We start from the raw sequence: 16,895 nt of genomic DNA on the forward strand, positions 1-16,895 counted from the left end.
GAGGGGAATCTTTATAAAACACTCTCTTGTAATGTGCCTTCCCATCCCGAAGGGTCCATTATGAAAGCAGTTTCTCCTCTGTTGTGTTTGCTCAAAGCACTCTCCACCCCCTTCCCCAGCACGTCCTGCATCTCCCCCACCAGGATTTTCTTTAGATGGTTCCAACATTCTTGACTAAATCCAACGTTGCTTCACTGAATCCAAACACTCAAAAAGAAGCAACCCAAAGAAGAAATGGTCTCCCAGAATGTAGGAAATACGCCCTGAAAGAGTTTAGAAAACGCTCCCATCTGTCATCTGACTGGCCCAAGGGCCCTGCCTACCTCCTGGGCAGGCCTGCCTGGTGTAGCTTTGTCCAGAGAGACAGAGCGGCGGATGCCCGGGGGTGCGGGGCGGGGGGACGGGTTGGGGGGGAGGGTGGATGGTGCATTTTTGGAGGAGGACCTAGGGGATCCAGATCAGAAGAGAGGGCCTGAAGAGGTGGGACAATGGATAACCAAAGGGGCACATGTTCATGATCAAACTGTAAAATTCTGCTCTGAAGAAAGCTGGTATGTGTCCATTGGAAAAAAAGAAAAAAACAAAACCCAAGTTCCTGCCATTCAACCTAGGAATCTGATTTCCACACACCTTTTTAGGAGCAAGCCTGACATTCCCTAAGGATACCAATAGTGCCATTCTCATGGGCACCCCCGCCCCCACCCCCAGGAGAGGGCTGGGGCTCCTACTGGGGCAGAGGTGCTGGAGACAAGTGTGGGGTGGAAGCCAGAGGGGCCAATGAGAACAGGCCAGGCCTACCTGTCTGGGCATAGGCAGGGGAAGGGTGTGCAGCTCACGGCTGGTCCTGGGTCCTCCCAGTTGCCTAAAGGAAGTGAGAGGCTCTGGGGTCAAGAGCCCCAAGGGTGTTGGCACCTAGAGCAGAGGGATGGCACAAAACTCGTCCCAAATAACTTTTAATGCAATTGCTGTTTAGCTTAATTTTCTCTGCAGATGTTGCAATGGGGATAAAGGGAAGGTACACTGCACATCAAAGCTTTGAGAGGTTTTACAGTCTGGTTGTCAGAGAGCTTCTTTTTGGATGAAAGGGTTTGTGGAAGCATGAAAACCCAAGTCAGGGAGCATCCTTTGGCAACGACAAGAAAATTCCCAGGAGAGGCAAGCACAGACCCAGGGTGCCCGGCCAGCAGTGAAAGCTGTCTGCCTGCAGATTCCTTCCAAATCAGAGGGGCTCAGGGAGCACAACAGAGTGCCTGCCATCACCATGCCCCCGAGCACCAGCAGGGGGGCGACTGCCCCCCACCCCGTGAAGCTTTGTGGCTTCCCATCTTCCTGGTGCCGGATAATGCAACTCAGGAATGGGCCTTGGCCTCAACCCAGGCGTGGCTCCCAGCTCAGAGCGTGGGGTCGAGGGCTGCAGGAGGAGAACTGAGAACACACTTTGGGCACTGCTTGCTTGGGTGCTGGGGTTCCTCTGGGAGAAAGGGAGCCGAGAGCTCCACCTGGGGGCTCTGGCCAGCATCCTCCTCCCTGGGCCTTCCTACCCCCACAGGTAGAGAGCTGGGGCCGCAGCACCTCTCTGACCCAGAACTTCTGCAGGGAAGCTATGTTCGAGCCTTCCCCATCTCCAGACCCTTTCTCAGACCCTTACCCTTTCCATAAATATTTACTGAGCACCTACTACATGCCAGCCACTATTCTAAGCACAGTGGTCAGGAGAGGAAATTGGCCAAAAGAAGCAGGGCCTTGGACTAAAGGGAGCTACGGCTCACTCTGCCAGGGAGAAGGGAGGGCTCTACCACAGACCCATCTAGTTTGTAACCAGGCCCGCGTCTGCTTTAGGGTCTTCTCACAGCCGAGCTCCAGCCCTGGGTGTGGCTACCCCAAATTCTGCTCCAAGAGGGGGCCAGCACCACGACTGTCTGACATAGGACACGTGCTTCGGCCCCCTGCTGGCCCTACAAGGACGCTCTGTTCCACATCACGCTCTCTCTCCAGCAAGACCTTAAGAGCGAGGACGGCCACAGGGAGTTCATTCCCAAACCAGCCCCCGCTGCTCTGGGCCAGCAGTCTGTGGCCCTGGATGGCCCTGGATAACCCAGGGTTACCTGCTTGCCCACAGAACGAACACCCGCCCGTCTCTGAGACCAAAGACCAAGACCTTCAAGTGAAGGCATTCCAGACTGTTGTTTCGAGAGATACATCAGCAACTATTCTGAGAGTTTCTCCTTGCATGAGAGAGTCCCTCCCTGCCCCCAAACGCTGCAATCTCTGCTTATGAGATGCTCACCCACCTACCACCAACGGGTGTCCCGACAAACCTGGTCTGACTATTGGTCCTTCTAGAGCTTGCTGTTCACATGGCTTTTCACACTTCTCCTGGTTCCCCAAATTTCAGATGCTGAGTCAAAATTCTGCTTCCTCCCCACAGGGTCTCATGCTGATCCATTTAAATCAAAATGGCCTCAAGTCTCTTTGGGCCTCTTCGCCGTGCCTACCTTGCCCCCCAGCTTCATTCTATATGGGCCTTTGCAATGGTACCGCCCCAGCACGGTTCCAAAGGGCACCCCTGTGGCGCCCACCTCTACGGACCCGGGCAGGAAACACTCAAGCCTTGAGCGCCCGACTTCTTGCCCGAAAGCCTTGAGCGCCCGACTTCTTGCCCGAAAGACCCCAGGTGGCCATCCTGGCCCTATCACTGGCTCCGTGAGTAAACTGACATCTGTGATCTCAACTCCCTCTGCCCCGCCTCCGACGTAAAATGTAGACCCCCCACCTTTTTGTGTCCCGAGAGAGGCTGTTTCTGGCGTTGAATAGCAGACCACTGCTGTACTGGGCATCACTGGGGTTGGTGGACCGTGGGATGGTCAGGGAGTCTTGGTGGGGAGCCCGGGGTGGCGAGGGAGACGCTCTGGGGGGCACAGGGCAGCTGTTATCTACCAACTGGCACAGACATATTTGACATTTTTAACAGCACAGCATACCACCTGCATGCCAGACCGAGGGTGAATGGCAGAACCTTCTCTACGCCTGTTTCCTCACCTGTACAGTAAAAGAACACGGCCTAGACAGTAAGAAAACAGTCCTCACACCCCGGAGAGTAACACAGCTGGTGTGTAAAAATTGTCAGCCACTGTGTCTCTTGCCCTGGAAGAATCAGGATAGTTTTGATTCAGATCTAAAAGGTAGAAAGAGGAGGAAGGTTGAAGCCAGGAGGGCATAGATGCTATCGATGGTGGAGCTTTCTGTAAAACGCTACCTGTTTCAACTTGCCCTCGTCCCACTCTCCAACATGGGATGGGCCCTTGGAGGGCCTGTTTCGAGCCCCTCGGTCTTACAGAGGAGGGCAAGTTGTGGTGCTTTCCATGGCCAAGGACCCAGAAAGTCCCCTCCAGCCGGGCCCTTCCCAGAGAGGCCCGGGTCACCTCCATGAGCTGTCCCACAGCTCTGCAAGGAAGACCCCGCTAGGCCCATTTAACAGACGAAGGACTCCAGGGCCAGAGCAGTTCCAGGAAACCGTATGGAGAGTGATTACAGCAAGGGGTAAAATGCCATCTCCCACACTTGTTGTGACCCAGGACAAGTGATGGAACTTCCGTCCCCAGCTCCTTCTGCTCCTTTGAAAATGTGGGTGACGGCACCGCCTGGCAGGGCCACTGTGACATTCAGCGAGAAGGCACTGGGTGCTCAGCGCAGTTATCTGGCACGCGGCAAGCCATCAGTAAGCGGGATAACAACTTTTATGTCTATTTTTATTATTACTGCCCAAGGTAATAACAGTAGTGGAGCTGAGAACTCCCTTTGGAGGCTTCCTATTCTAAAATCCTATTAATTTGGGGCGCCTGGGTGGCTCAGTCGTTAAGCGTCTGCCTTCGGCTCAGGTCATGGTCCCGGGGTCCTGGGATCGAGCCCCACATCGGGCTCCCTGCTCGGCGGGAAGCCTGCTTCTCCCTCTCCCACTCCCCCTGCTTGTGTTCCCTCTCTCGCTGTGTCTCTCTCTGTCAAATAAATAAATAAAATCTTAAAAAAAAAATAAATAAAATCCTATTAATTTACATGACATTCCACATCCAAAGGGCTTTCCTAGATAACATTTATAATTTCCTTGTGAGTGATAAAGGTAGGTTTTATCTGAAGTGTAAGTGCTAACTTTGGTGGGGTAACGTGCGTGAGGGCGGGAGGCAGGGGGCTCACAGGGGCTCAGGGAGGACACGGCCCCGTGATGTCGTGCCCACAGGTGTGGACGTGGCTCCCGGAGCTCTGGTGCTCATGTTGGCAGCTGGACTGGCTGCCCTCTTGCTCCTCACAGCTCCTCTAGGAAGGCCCCGCCTAGACGAGCCTCTCTGGGTCCTTCCATCTCAGTGGAGTCTGCCCTCTTCTCTGCCTCCAACAAATGCCCTATAAAGGCAAGAGCATGTCCCTCTGGTTCGCACCATGTCCCCAGATCGAGGGCAGGGCCTGTGACACGGCAGGTGTTTTAGTAACTTTACACTAGATGCGTAAAGGATGGAGAGGTGGAGGAGGATGGGTGGGTGGGTGCAAGGGGGTGGGGGGAAGAAGGTGCCTCTTCCTGCTCCTAGCCTTACCCGAATCCTAGCTTGCTCAAGGCTGGTACGAGAGACCAGATGAAGAAAGCCTGGAGAGATCCTAAACACGGACCGCTAAGACAGCTGCGGCACTGGCCCTACACCCTCCCCTGAAACGCCAGGAGTGCCCTGGGGCCAGCTGAACACCCACTCAGGCTCAGGGCAGGGCAGCAGGGCATCCATGGGGCATCAGCAGGCTGTGCTCTCCTCTCCCCGATGAGCGAGTGCTTTTGGGCAAGGCTCTCCTTCAAAGAAGCCAGTCCCGGCAGCTAGCATCCAGGGCGCGCGAGGCTGGCTCAGTGGTATCCACAAAGGCCTTGACAGGGAACAGCCTCCTAGGAGAAGTGGGGACAGCATCCCTGGCCCACAAATTCATTCCCTGGCTTCCCCATGACAGTCTGTTCTCCAGTTGTCCTGGCCCAGGTAAAGGCACAGCATCTGCCCGGGGGCAGGGGCAGGGGGTGGGGGGTGTCACAATGAACAGAGGCAGTAATGCAAGGGAGGAAGACATATGGACATATGACGCTTTCGTGCCTTTAACCTGCTGGTCCCTGGATACGGAATATCCTTCCCTCACCAGCTGCCTAATCAAATTCTATTTGCACTTCAAAACCCAGTTCAGGTACCACCCCTTCCTGAGAGCCTTCCAAGCAAAGTCCCAACTCCCTTCCCCATGCTCACTCTGCACATCTGGCCACATGTGGGACGTCCTCCAGGCTCTGACCTCCTCGATTGCTCACCCGCTTGCTCAGCATCCCTATGCCCACAGAGGATCCAGCCCCGGGGCTGGCCCTGATGACCCTTTCCAGCACATTGCAGAACATGTGCCCATGCCCCCACCCTCAAAACTGAAGGCGCAGGGAGGAGAGGGAGGAGAGGGAGTGACCCCACTGGTTGGGATCTCTCAGGGGCAGGGGATCCGAGCTGACCTGAACTCTGGGGCGTCTCTGGGCAGGACCCGGCTCCCTCTTTTCAGCCTGGAGAGGAGGAGGGCTTGGGGGCTGCACCTTTGCCTTCTGGTTTGTCCTTGGCTGCTGTGGACAGCATGAACTGCCCATCCCCCAGGCCTGCCACTGCCGCCTGCCTATAATTTCACACTCAATATTTTGTGTTTGTTTTGTGGTGTGAGTGGCTGGCTTTCACGTGCTTTTGCTGATGGAAATGAAACCTGAAGGGCTTGAAGCAAGGTGATTCCGTTTGAGCTGGCAGGCCAAGCAGGACTCTGTGAGCCTGGGGGTACAGGTACCCCGGGAGGTGGGAGCGGAGCAAGGGTGGCAGTGCGGGAGGAAATGGGGTCGGTGGGCGTGGCACTCAGCCCCCAGGAGAAGGAGGGAGGAAGCCAGGCCCGCAGCCTCCCTCATGCTGGCCCTGCCCCTGCCCCTGCCCCAGCCTCAGGGTGTCCCCACCTAGAAGGTGCATTGCCTGGCTCCTCCTCAGACACGACCCTCCCTTTCCCCAAGCACTAGATCATGCCTGATCCCAGTGCCCCTCTTAATGTGAGGAAAGGGAGCAGGGCAAGGATCGATAGCCCCATTTGACAGATGGGGACACAGAGGCCCAGAGGAGGCCTTAACTCTCCCAGCAAGCTAGGGGCAAGCACTGGGTCTCTGGACTTCGCCCTGGGAGAGCACAGTGCTCCGGGCTTTCGCGTGGGGAGCTGAGCGCTCCTTTAGTTACATTTCCCGTTATTTATGCAGAGGAGCTTCAAGAGGCACGGAAAGCTGATCGAAAGTGAAACCCGCAATTCATGTCAATTCAGATCGCTCCAATTCATTTCCGCAAACATTTATTAAGTGCCTATTAGGCCCTGTGCTCTGCTTTCATCTGGGAATAGCATCAGCTCCTGGGTCCCCAAGCGGAGGGAGGGCGCGGTGGTGAGGCCCACGCACGGCCCCCCACGGTGGCCCCCCACGGCCGTCAGCCAGGATTCGGGGCTGGGGCGGCATCTCCCCTCTGGTCTTCTTCCAGAACCGCAGACCGCTTCCCAGACTGAGTTTGCCTTTCACATGCAAACAGAGGATAAGCCCCCAGAACACCTGGGGGGCGGGGGGGGGGGCAGGAATGGGCTGGCCACAGGAGGAGCTAGCTTGTGATTTAAAATCTGCCCCATCCTATCTGTGAAGGGCGTAATGCCTGCAGACAAGCGTGAGCGCTGCAGGGCTGTGTGCATCGGGGTGCAGGGGGCTGCCTCATTACGAGGGGCCTTCTTTACACGGGAGTGTTTATAGAACCGAAACACCTGCCACGGGCGCCCAGGGCACATGGGCCTGAGGTTCCATGGCTGGGAAGCCAACCACCTCGTCTTAGCAGTTCAAGATCGGAAAAGGTGGGGGGCAGGAAGAATCCTGGGCTCTGGAGTTGTTTCCTGCAGTGGTCCAGGTGACCCATCCAGGCAAGATCCTAGGCCTGTGGGGTGGCAGCCGACGGTGTCTCTGAACACCTCACAAGATGTCATAAGCCGGACCGAACCAACAAGGTTGGGTGTGAGCTGGTTCAGGAAGCAGCCCATTCCCCATGGCCAAGGCTGCTCTCCCCAGTCATCTGGTTTATGGCAAACTCCTTCCCCGAGACCCTGGGCTCTCTGCACCCTGCTTTCCACATTCAGGCCACGGCCTTTGGGACAAGACCGACCACTAAGCCTGTGTGTTTGCTCAGACCAGCTGGACCTGACTGGAGCTGACCTTGCAGCAGCCCCTACCGAGCCTTCTCCTCCAGAGGGGACGGGGTGTCCCTGAGCTCCTGCACCTCTCCTCAGACCACACCCACCTCCTCTGCGTGAAACAGAATGGCCATCTTCTAGAGTGACCGAAAATCCCCCGGCACCGAAGATCCATCATTAGCCAAATAAGGAAGGCGAAATCTGTGGCGAGTGGGCATGAGTCCCAGACCCAACAACCCTGCAGGCATTGCTAACCAATCACAGCCCCTCTTTCTGCTGAGCGAGGACATGGCCTCAAAATCGCTCGGAAGCCAGTTCTCCAGGCGGCCAGTAGCCATCAGTCAATATCCACACTCGAGATGAAACCTGTTTTCTATCGCTGGAGAGGTAGAAGCACAAACTGGAACTTCCAGAACCAGAGCCTCAGGGTGTCCCCACCTAGAAGGTGCATTGCCTGGCTGCTCTCTCACGACCCGTCCTAGGAGGGGGGTGGGAGCACTGAGCTATGGGACACCAACCTGGTTGGTCCCCAGGGCAGCTGAAGGACCCCTGCAGGGCCACCGGCCAGCCTGAGGCAGGGAGAGGAATGGAGCCAAGAGAGAGTGAGGCAGAGGGGAGGGGAGAGGAGAGGAAGTGAAGGTGCAGGAGGAAGGAAACAGAGGTCCCCCTGTGGTTTCTCCACTGGCCCCCCACCTCTCTGACTCACTTTGGCAATCAAATCACATTACTCCTCTATTTAAAATCCCCTAAGGGCTTTCCTCTTGCTTTCGGGATCAAATCTCGATTCCTGAATCTGACTTACAAGCCCACCATGACTCAGCCCTGCTGCCCTCTTTAGCCTTGGCCCCCCACACCCTCACCTCCACCCCAAACCGCTCCTGCAAGCTGCCCATACTCTGAAGTCTGCGTAATCCATGAGACTTGTGTGGCTTCCTCTCTCAGGTTTGTGGCAGATTGCTAAGTATCCTGTATTATTCTACTTTTATTATTATCCCGTATATACTCCAGTTTTCTTCCTTAGTACAGAATCTCCTGTTTTTAGCTGGTATGTGGTTACCTGAAATAAAGATATTTCTGAGGATCCCTTGCAGCTAAAACTGGTCATGTGACTAAAGTCTGATCAATGGGATGTAAGCAGAGTGCCACACTTGACTTCTGAGAAGTAGTATTAAAGGGAAGAGATGTGCTCTTCTGGGATGAGTATGTAATGGCTGGAGCTTGGGCAGCCTTCTTAGACTATGAGGTAGAGTCTTATGTTGAAGAAAATAAGAACATGAAGATAAAAGAAACCCAGATCTCTAATACTGTGAAACCAAAACCAAAGGCTTCTTTTACATGAGAGAAACAAATTCTTATTTTGTTTAGGTCATCACTACTTTGTGTTTTCTTACTTTTGTGTGTTCTTTCTTTCTCTGCCTGGGATATATTTCCTTTCCTTCTTTACATAGCTGATTTCATTTGACTTTGCAAGACCCAGCTCTGATTTCACCGTCTCTAAGGGGCCATTCCTGACAGCACCCTAAGCTGGACAAGCAGCCACCATTGTCCCCTCGTAGCAAAGAGCGATCACCTCTTTCTAGCTAAGCACCTGTCTCATGATGGTCAGTGGGTCTGATGAGTGGTTCTCTCTCCCCCAGCTGGACTATGAGCATCTTGAAGGAGGGAGTCTCATTCATGTCCAGAGAGCTGGTACCTAATCAAGTGCCTGATCATGAGTAAATGGGGAGGGATGGAGGAGCAGGGGTGGGGCATGAGGGTGGGAAAGAAGTCCCGGCACTTCTCTGGCTTCACTTGGCGGATCCTATAGCATTTCTTTCACTGATAAGCAGAGCCACCAATAGGCAGCTCCACTGAGGTTGACGAGGAAGAGACAACCACTCTGGAGAGCGGCATAATAAGAACGCAATTTCTGAAACTTCTAGCTGCACAGCATTTACCAATTTACAAGGCACGCTGACATGTGCCCATTATCCTACTTAATTCTAACAACCTACCTAGGCACTCTTATTATTCCCAGGGCTGAAAGGGCTACATCATTCCCTCCAGGTCACATGGTACTACATGGCCAAGTGGGGGACCTGGGAATGAGGTCCTTCTAGCTTCACGTCGGAGCCTCCCCCAACCTGCACCGTTCAGGGGAGTCAGTGAGGCAAACCACGGGCAAACCGCACATCAGCCAGCGTGCACGAGCATGTGCATGAGCTCACGCACACCTGGTGCACAGATGTGAGAGGGGCTCCAGATGTTCCAGTGGCATCTTCCCCGGGGCGGCAAGAGTGATGGCAGACAAGGGGCATGGGGGCGGGCCACGCAGCTGCTGCATGCAGATGCTCTGCCCCTCTGCTCAAGGACAGGACCACCCCGAGCAAGTGCGGGGGACGCGAGGCAGCGGGGAGGGCTGGGGACAGGCAGAAGCCAGGGGGAGTCCGCATGCTTTCACAGACTGCGCTAGGCTGTTATGGGGACCAGTTATTTAGTCTAGCATTCACCTCCCCCGGAGCGAGAACAGGACACTGTCAGGCTAAGAGATGGCAGCACACAGCATGTCCGTGGTAAACAATTTATTTTTCTACCTCAGTCGCTTACAGGGGGGAAAAAAATAAAACGTCATTAGGGAGCAGCACAGATGAACTATTTACAGAGATGAAGAAAATTCACAATGGTTAAAACGTGGGTGAGGCGAGCATACCAAGACAAGTTCACCAAAGCAAAGCAATTCATAGCAGAACAAAATAAAGTGGGGGTGGGGGGGGTAGCCATACAGAATTGTTCAAAAAAAATAGCACTCATGAAAAAGCCTGCAGGAAAATAACAGGAAACTAACCAATGATTACATCAAGCATCTTTAATGAGATGAGCAAAACCACACTGGTTGGGTCTCAAGGACAGTGACATTCGAACAGATGGATTTGCTCACATCAAATGCATCCAGTGGAAGCACGCGGGTCACTTCTCACAAACTATGAACGTAAACAAGGGGGTGACTCTCGAAGGCGCTGCTGAGCTGTACTTCACGAATGCAAGCCCGTGGGGCTATTTCAAACGGGGGAGTGGAGGGGGTCGGGACCACGGGAAAAGCAAGCCCTTCTCGGAGTGACTGATCATCGGGGGTGCCAGCCCGATCTGGACCGGCCCCGTGTGTTCCGTCCCCTGCTACCCTGGCAGGCCCAGAGGCTCTGATCCCAGCAGTGACTGCAAGGCCAGTGTGGACGGGGTGCTGGGGAAGGAGGGGCTGGCGTGGGTCTGTGGCCATGGTAACTGAGATGTAGCAGTGCCCTAGTAAGGACACCAGCCCTTCTCCAAGTCACGTGTGCTTATTATTATGGCTAACGGCCACGGAGGGCCTGGCCCCCAAACACAAACATAACCAGATCATGATGGTTTTCCAGATACAGTTTTTCTTCCAGATGACGTTTTTCACATTAGTATGTACAGAACAGGGGTGTGTGTGTGTGTGTGTGTGTGTGTGTGTGTGTGTGTGTGTTCGTTCACTGTTGGTAATGTCCACCACAGGACATGAGTGCTCAAAGTCACACATCCCCAACGCCTGTGGGCCGCCACCAGCACTAAAAGCTCACCCCATGAAATGCCCCAAGAAGCCTATTTGGTCGCTATTTAAAATAATCTGATGTCTGTTTCCAGGATTCCCCTGAGGAGGCTCTACAAAGTTTGTGAGAAGTTTCCCTCTGGCCCCGTTACATTCCAGGTGGGGGTGGGGTGGGGGGGTGGGGCGGGGGGGGACGCTCACAGTGTGTACAAGAAGCAAAATGGGAGGGGACTGTAGAAGGAAAAAAAATTTTTTTTAAACTGAGTGAAGCAATGAGGACATGAGTCTTTTCCAAGAATTAAAAATGAGAAAAAGAACATTCGTTCAAACAGGCAGCTAGGACAGGCTCAGTGGACACTGAGAGCAGCTGGGGTGGCCCCGACCGGGACTGTGTCCTCTCTCTAGTAATGGTAGCAAACCCCAGTGTGTTATGCCTCTCTTAAGAGCTAGTTGATAAAAATTATGTCTTGTGAAATCGGCAAATAGTCTGCAAAGTGAAATAAGAACAGAAATTAACAGATTAAACTGAAATGAGTCCGGAGGGGGGGGAAGAGAGGAAACAGGGGAGGCCACCAATGAGGATCGTAATTATTTGAGCCCCAGTATTGATCCTGGGGGGGGTCAGGGTGGGGGTGCACGCGGTGGACACCTGGGCCTGGGAAGAAGGAGCCACTTCCATAGTGGCGGGTCGTCCCTCAATCTTTCTAGAAAAGAACCACTCCTCACTCTAACAATTATCCATAGATGTCGAGCCCTCTTTATCGGAGCATCTCATTTAATCGCATCAAACCCTAAAGGTGGGCGGAGGCAGGAACTGGTTCGCCTCAGCTGTGCGGCCCAGGAGAGGAGGTGGGTATTCACAGAGAGGACCTGCGTAGGGGAAACGCCGGGCCCTGTGTCCTGACAGGGGACCCCGGGGATGTGGGCTGTGAGTGAACACCCACAGGATGAAGAACCTTAGCAGCTCTTGGGGGCCTGGGCGTCCTGGTTAGTGCTCACACTGCCCCACTAGGATGGGTCCAGAGAGGGGCTGGGAGGGGTGCGGCGTCCACACACACTGTGAGAGACTGGAGGTGGGACGTGGGTGAAGTGGTACACGGTGAGGACACGGAAAAGAAAGATCACAAAGCAAAACCTCAGGGCAGTCTGGTGGGGACAGCTGTGTGCATGTCACCGGCTCAAAGGACCCCAGGGTGCGGGGGAGAAGTCAACCGGACAGGGAGAGCAGAGGGCAGATTTGGGCCACCCTCTGCTGGGCCGTCCCTCTGCACCCCAACCTCCTCCTCACCAGACCCTCCAAAACACTCCTTATTGGCACGGGGCAAGAGATGGATGTCAGAATGTTCCAAAGCTCCCCTGACTCAGAGACCCTGGCCCAGGCTGGAGGCTCCAGGCAGGGTCAAGTTTGGTTTTTGAAGGGAGCCACCACGTCACGAGCTCTTGACTAGAACACCATGGGGGGCTGCCTGGGGACAGCGGACAGAGGGGCAGCCAGGTCCAGCCACCGGGCCACCCCCTTCCCGGCCTGGGGCTACTCCACACGCTGACCCTCCCCAACGGCACGTGGCCTCACTCTTGTGGCCACTGACAGCCTCTTTGTGGCCATCGGTGAGGACATACAAGAGACCTCCAAGGTGAGAACTGGAAGGATGGGGAATGGAGAATCTGATGGCTGGGGGAGGAGAGAACAGCCACGTCTCACGGGTCAGGGAGCCCCTGTCCAGACATTTTAACGCCCCATTCCTGCCCTAATCAAATCCAGCTGACTGCATTGAGCTGCAGGAGCTAGTGACCGTGACAAACAGGCCCTGGACATGGTCACGCCTAGCCCACGCCAGGTCCCTCACACCCCTGCTCTGTTCCCAAAGCCTTGGCTAAAGGTGAAGGGCTGGGCACAGCAGGGAGACTATCTCATCCTACCCAGCCTTGGTTGGTCACTCTTGCATCTCTGTCTTGCATACATGTCTGCTGAGGACAGATCCTAAAGCACAGATCCCTGAGACAGAGCCCTTAGCATGAATCCATTTTGTCACCCCCCAAATTATTCCATGTTAGGATCCCCCAACTCTCCCTGCCTGGGACTAGTACTGCACCGAGGGGGCAATGGCAACCTGATTGTGAAGGGAGGGAAGCCACACCAGGTGTGCAGAGCGGCATGGTGCTCTCAGCGAGCCAGGACGGGAGCCTATATGTCTTCTTGTACCCTGGTGAGGAAGCCAGGGGAGGGAAGGAGACGAAAGGCTTTCCTAAAACTACCACCAGCTTCTGGGCTGAGGAGGATGGGCAAGAAATGAATAGGGACGATGACATGCCAGGCCTCCCTGGGAGGGACAGTACATATGCATGCATGTATGTGTGTGGACCATGCCCCGCCCACCTCTTTATGCTCCAGAATGGTGCCATCCAACAACTTCTGTAGAAATGTTCTACAGGCTGTGCTAACAGCAGCCACTAGCCACGTGTGGCTGCGAAGTGAAGCGTGGCTAGTGTGACGGAGAAACTGGAATTTTCATTTTACTTCATTTTCATTTAAATCTAAATTATAGTAGCTATGTGTGGTTAGTGGGATCGTCCTGGACAGACGGACGCTAGAGAGAGGAACGTGGGAGTTAAGAGCCAGACCACCTGGGTCTAAATCGTAGCCCTGCTCCTTGCTGCTAACGAGCCCTGGAACAGGGTTTTCTACCTCTCTAGGCCTCGGGGTCCCCATCTGTACATGGGAAAACCTAATGGAGGGGAGGGGCAGACTTCTCTGGTCGTCGCGCCCACTGTCCTGCTTCAAGAGCTCCCCTCCCAGTGCAGACGCTGGCCCCAGGGGACACGCTCATGGGGGAGTCTCCCCCACTCACACTCCCCCATCTGGAATGGCTGCTACTGTACCTGCCTTCCCTACCCCTCACCCCCACAATCGGAAGGGTGCACAGACCCCAGGGACTATCCTGCCCAAACCCCCTGTTTACAGAAGACAGAGATGAGGCCCGAGATACTGGGTGACCTGCTGTGGCCATGGGCAAGAGCCTGGGGCTTCCGTTGATGATGGAGGATCTGTCCCCCACCGGGCATGGCTCTAAGTGCCCCAAACGCTTCCTGGCCTCCTCTGAGTCACCCTTACCCCACCCCAACACTCAGTTGGAGGTGTGCAAATGCTGGGTGAGCCCCTCACGCACCTCTCCCTGGCCCTCCTCCCTGGCTTTAGGACAGGATCCTCTAAGGGCCATGCCTACGCTCCCTGGGCCTCCAAGGCCTCTGGGTCCAGGCAGGATGACCAACCAGGAATGAAACTCTCCTGGAAGCCCAGCTTCCGAGGGAGCCTCCTTCCTCAGCAGAGAACCCAAGAGGACAAAACTCCATTCCTAATGCCTTTTCTAGAAACTCCAGCTGTCCTCTGTACACACACACCCCCAAGCACCCCTGCACCCCGATATACTCTTGTCTATACTCCACGTTTGGGAAAGGCTGGCTCACCCCTTCAGGGGACAAATAAAGCCCCAACAACATTGCTTCCTTCAGCACCCTTCCCCCCACCCCTGTAAGACCATGCCTGCCCTTGCTGCCGCCTCAGGTGGGGGTCCCAGGCCCCCCAGCTACGTGGGAGCTGTGGCAGCCTGGGCACAAAGGCAGGCATTGTTGTGGGCTCTGCCTTGAGTCTCTGACGCCTACACGCGGGGGAGGGTGAATCTACACCCCCCGACCCAGGACAGCAAACCCAAACCCCAACAGCACACCACAGTTACACACAGAAGGGCGTCGAAGCCAGGGCTGCCAGGCAGAGCTGGAGGAGGGGAGGGAGGAAGGCAGGAAGGTAGGTAGGTGGGAGGGAGACGGGGGATGAGGGAAGCAGAGGGTAGGAGTCCAGTCCAGTGAGAGAACCTGTAACAGGCTCCAGACAAAGGAGGGTGGGCAGAGGGAGGGCTCCTGACTCAGCTCTTTCCCTTCCCCCGAAGGCTGCCACTCTCAAATACCCAGTACCGAGGCGGTACTTCGGTTAATCAGACACTGAGCTGCATCCTGCCCCCGGAGTTCAGTGGATTTGAACTTCAGCACCTACAGGTCATTTCCTGAATGCATATGTGTACGAGCTGTGTTCTCTTCAGGGATCCTCCCGCCTCCCCTCCAATGCAGCCCATCTCCCGTGCTTCCAAAGCCCCGGGAGACAAAGACACTCACCTGGGAACTGATAGCCATAGCTAGGAGCAAATCCAGGGTAGCCGCGGCCATAGGTTGCCACGAAGTTGGGGTAGCCTTGAACACAGAGAGAAAGATCACAGGGGCGTTAGTACAGCTGCTGCCTCAGCCCTGGGGTGAAATCCCGGGGAGGGCAGAAGTGAGGACAGCCTGGGTTATTTTCCCGCCAAAATGATTCGTCTCCCGTGAGGGTCTTTACCCAGGGCTCGGGTCCCCTCTCTCCTGTGGCTGGGGGCACTGCTGTCAGCCTGCTGGTAATTAACCTATATTTGGGCAGAGAGACCCCCAAAGCCCACGCACTTTCTGGAACCTGCAGAGTAAATGCCACGCGTTAGCACCAAACAGAGGGCCTGTGCCTGGCTCTGACATTTGGAGAGCTTACTCTGAATGTACTTTACCTTAAAGCTATTGACAGTAGGAGATTAAAGTCCTTGTAATGCCTCCTCCTGAGGCAGCAGACAGAGGTGCCCGCACCAGACAAAGCGGGAGCACTCAGGGCTCAGAGTTGTGGGGCAAAACTCAGGGCTGACCTTACGCTTCTAGAAAACCACTGTGCTTAATGAGCCCTGGCCCAGGGGAGGCAGGGTCCCGGGGAGCCTGCGTCCAAGCACAGGTACTCCACAGGGTGCCAGCATCTTCCCAAGCGCCCCCCCCCCGCACCCACCCCCACCCCCCGACCATGAGGGACTGGTTGGGTTAAAATGTGCTCCAGGAAGCATGGCCCAAACCCAGAAGCCTCACGCCACACATTGTAACTAACGGGTGCTTCACAGCGAGCGTATTTCCCACATGATCTCAACAGATAACCCAGGGGGTGATCTGTTAACCGTGGGCTGCCTGTGGAAATGGCTGCTGGGCTGGGCATGAGGAAACTCTGGCATGTTCTGCTCCTGGTGTGGCCCTCTGTGATCTAGCATGAAACCCCCAGTGAGCAGTCCCTTGGCTCTCAACCCTGCATTGTGCTCGCTCAGGCTACTTCACCATTTATGTCCCTGCCTCTTGGCTCAGGTGACAGAGAAGGCCGGTGTGTAGCCCTCTTGGACCGATTCTGCCAGCCCCAGGGGACCCACGGGTCCCCTCTGCCCCCATCCCACCAGGCTCACGTTGCCTCTGTCCACTCGGTGTGTAGGAGTCCCAGTACATTCATGCTCTTCACATACCTCCACGGTCAACCTCCCGCCACCACCATCACCAACCAGCCAACCACCACCAACAGCTGGACTTTTGCTTTGACCTCCGAGGTGGCTATTTGTGGTTGTTTCTTGGCTTCCCAGTCCCTGAACCCCTTCTCTGAGTTTGAGTCTTAGAGAGAGGCCTGCCTCCCATCCTGGAAGCAGAAGAGGGCCCCCTCCTGCTCTCTCTGAGCCAGGCAGCGGGAAAGCAAGTTGCGAACCTGGGTTTGGCCCAGGGAAGTCCCCCTTGGACCCACTGCTGAGGCTAATGGGGCAGAGGAGGAGACAGTGATTCAGAATTTACTCTGGGGCCTTTAGCATGAGCCCAGCACACAATGGTGGCAACAGGGGACCCCCCTTGACCAGGTCATTCCTAGGTTGTCCCTGGGTCACGGCTGTGGCTGACCACCCACCTCCCCAGTTACTGCCTATTCTCCAGCCTTCTTGGCAACTCTGTGAGCTGACGAGCCCCTTCCAATCATCTCCTTTTTGGTTTGCAGCAGCCAGAGCTGTTTCCGTGGCTTGCCACCAAGATGCTGGTAGAGAGTGGCTTTGATGGGTGGGGTCTGTCAGAGTCTTCCTGCGCTCCAGCCACAAGGGCAGCAGCTCGAGACAGCCACGGACACCCCCCAAATACGGGCTCTGGGGTCTCGTCACCCGCGTCCCAAGTGCACGTGGGTACGCCGCAAGCATTTTCTGACCTGCGGTGAGGGCTAAAGGAAAAGGATCATTCACGCAGTTCCATCTCG

The 16,895-nt window shown here is 55.4% G+C and overlaps 1 protein-coding gene across 6 annotated transcripts in view; it reads right to left on the reverse strand.

Moving 5' to 3' along the window:
• MSI2 (musashi RNA binding protein 2) overlaps positions 1-16,895 on the reverse strand; it is a 385,617-nt gene that overhangs the window by 36,613 nt on the left and 332,109 nt on the right. For 5 of the 6 annotated variants that reach the window (XM_045889212.3, XM_064583001.1, XM_045889211.3 and 2 more), the window contains exon 10: positions 14,957-15,031. In XM_045889212.3, the coding sequence (XP_045745168.1) occupies positions 14,957-15,031 (75 nt within the window). Of the gene's footprint in view, positions 1-10,674; positions 11,277-14,956; positions 15,032-16,895 lie in introns of those variants that run through there. The other variant, XM_045889217.3, reaches the window with a different exon arrangement.

Source organism: Mirounga angustirostris, unplaced genomic scaffold (assembly GCF_029215605.1).
Source record: "Mirounga angustirostris isolate CCGP_5_RB_7025 unplaced genomic scaffold, mMirAng1.0.hap1 SCAF_17, whole genome shotgun sequence".
Classification (NCBI taxonomy): Eukaryota; Metazoa; Chordata; class Mammalia; order Carnivora; family Phocidae; genus Mirounga; species Mirounga angustirostris.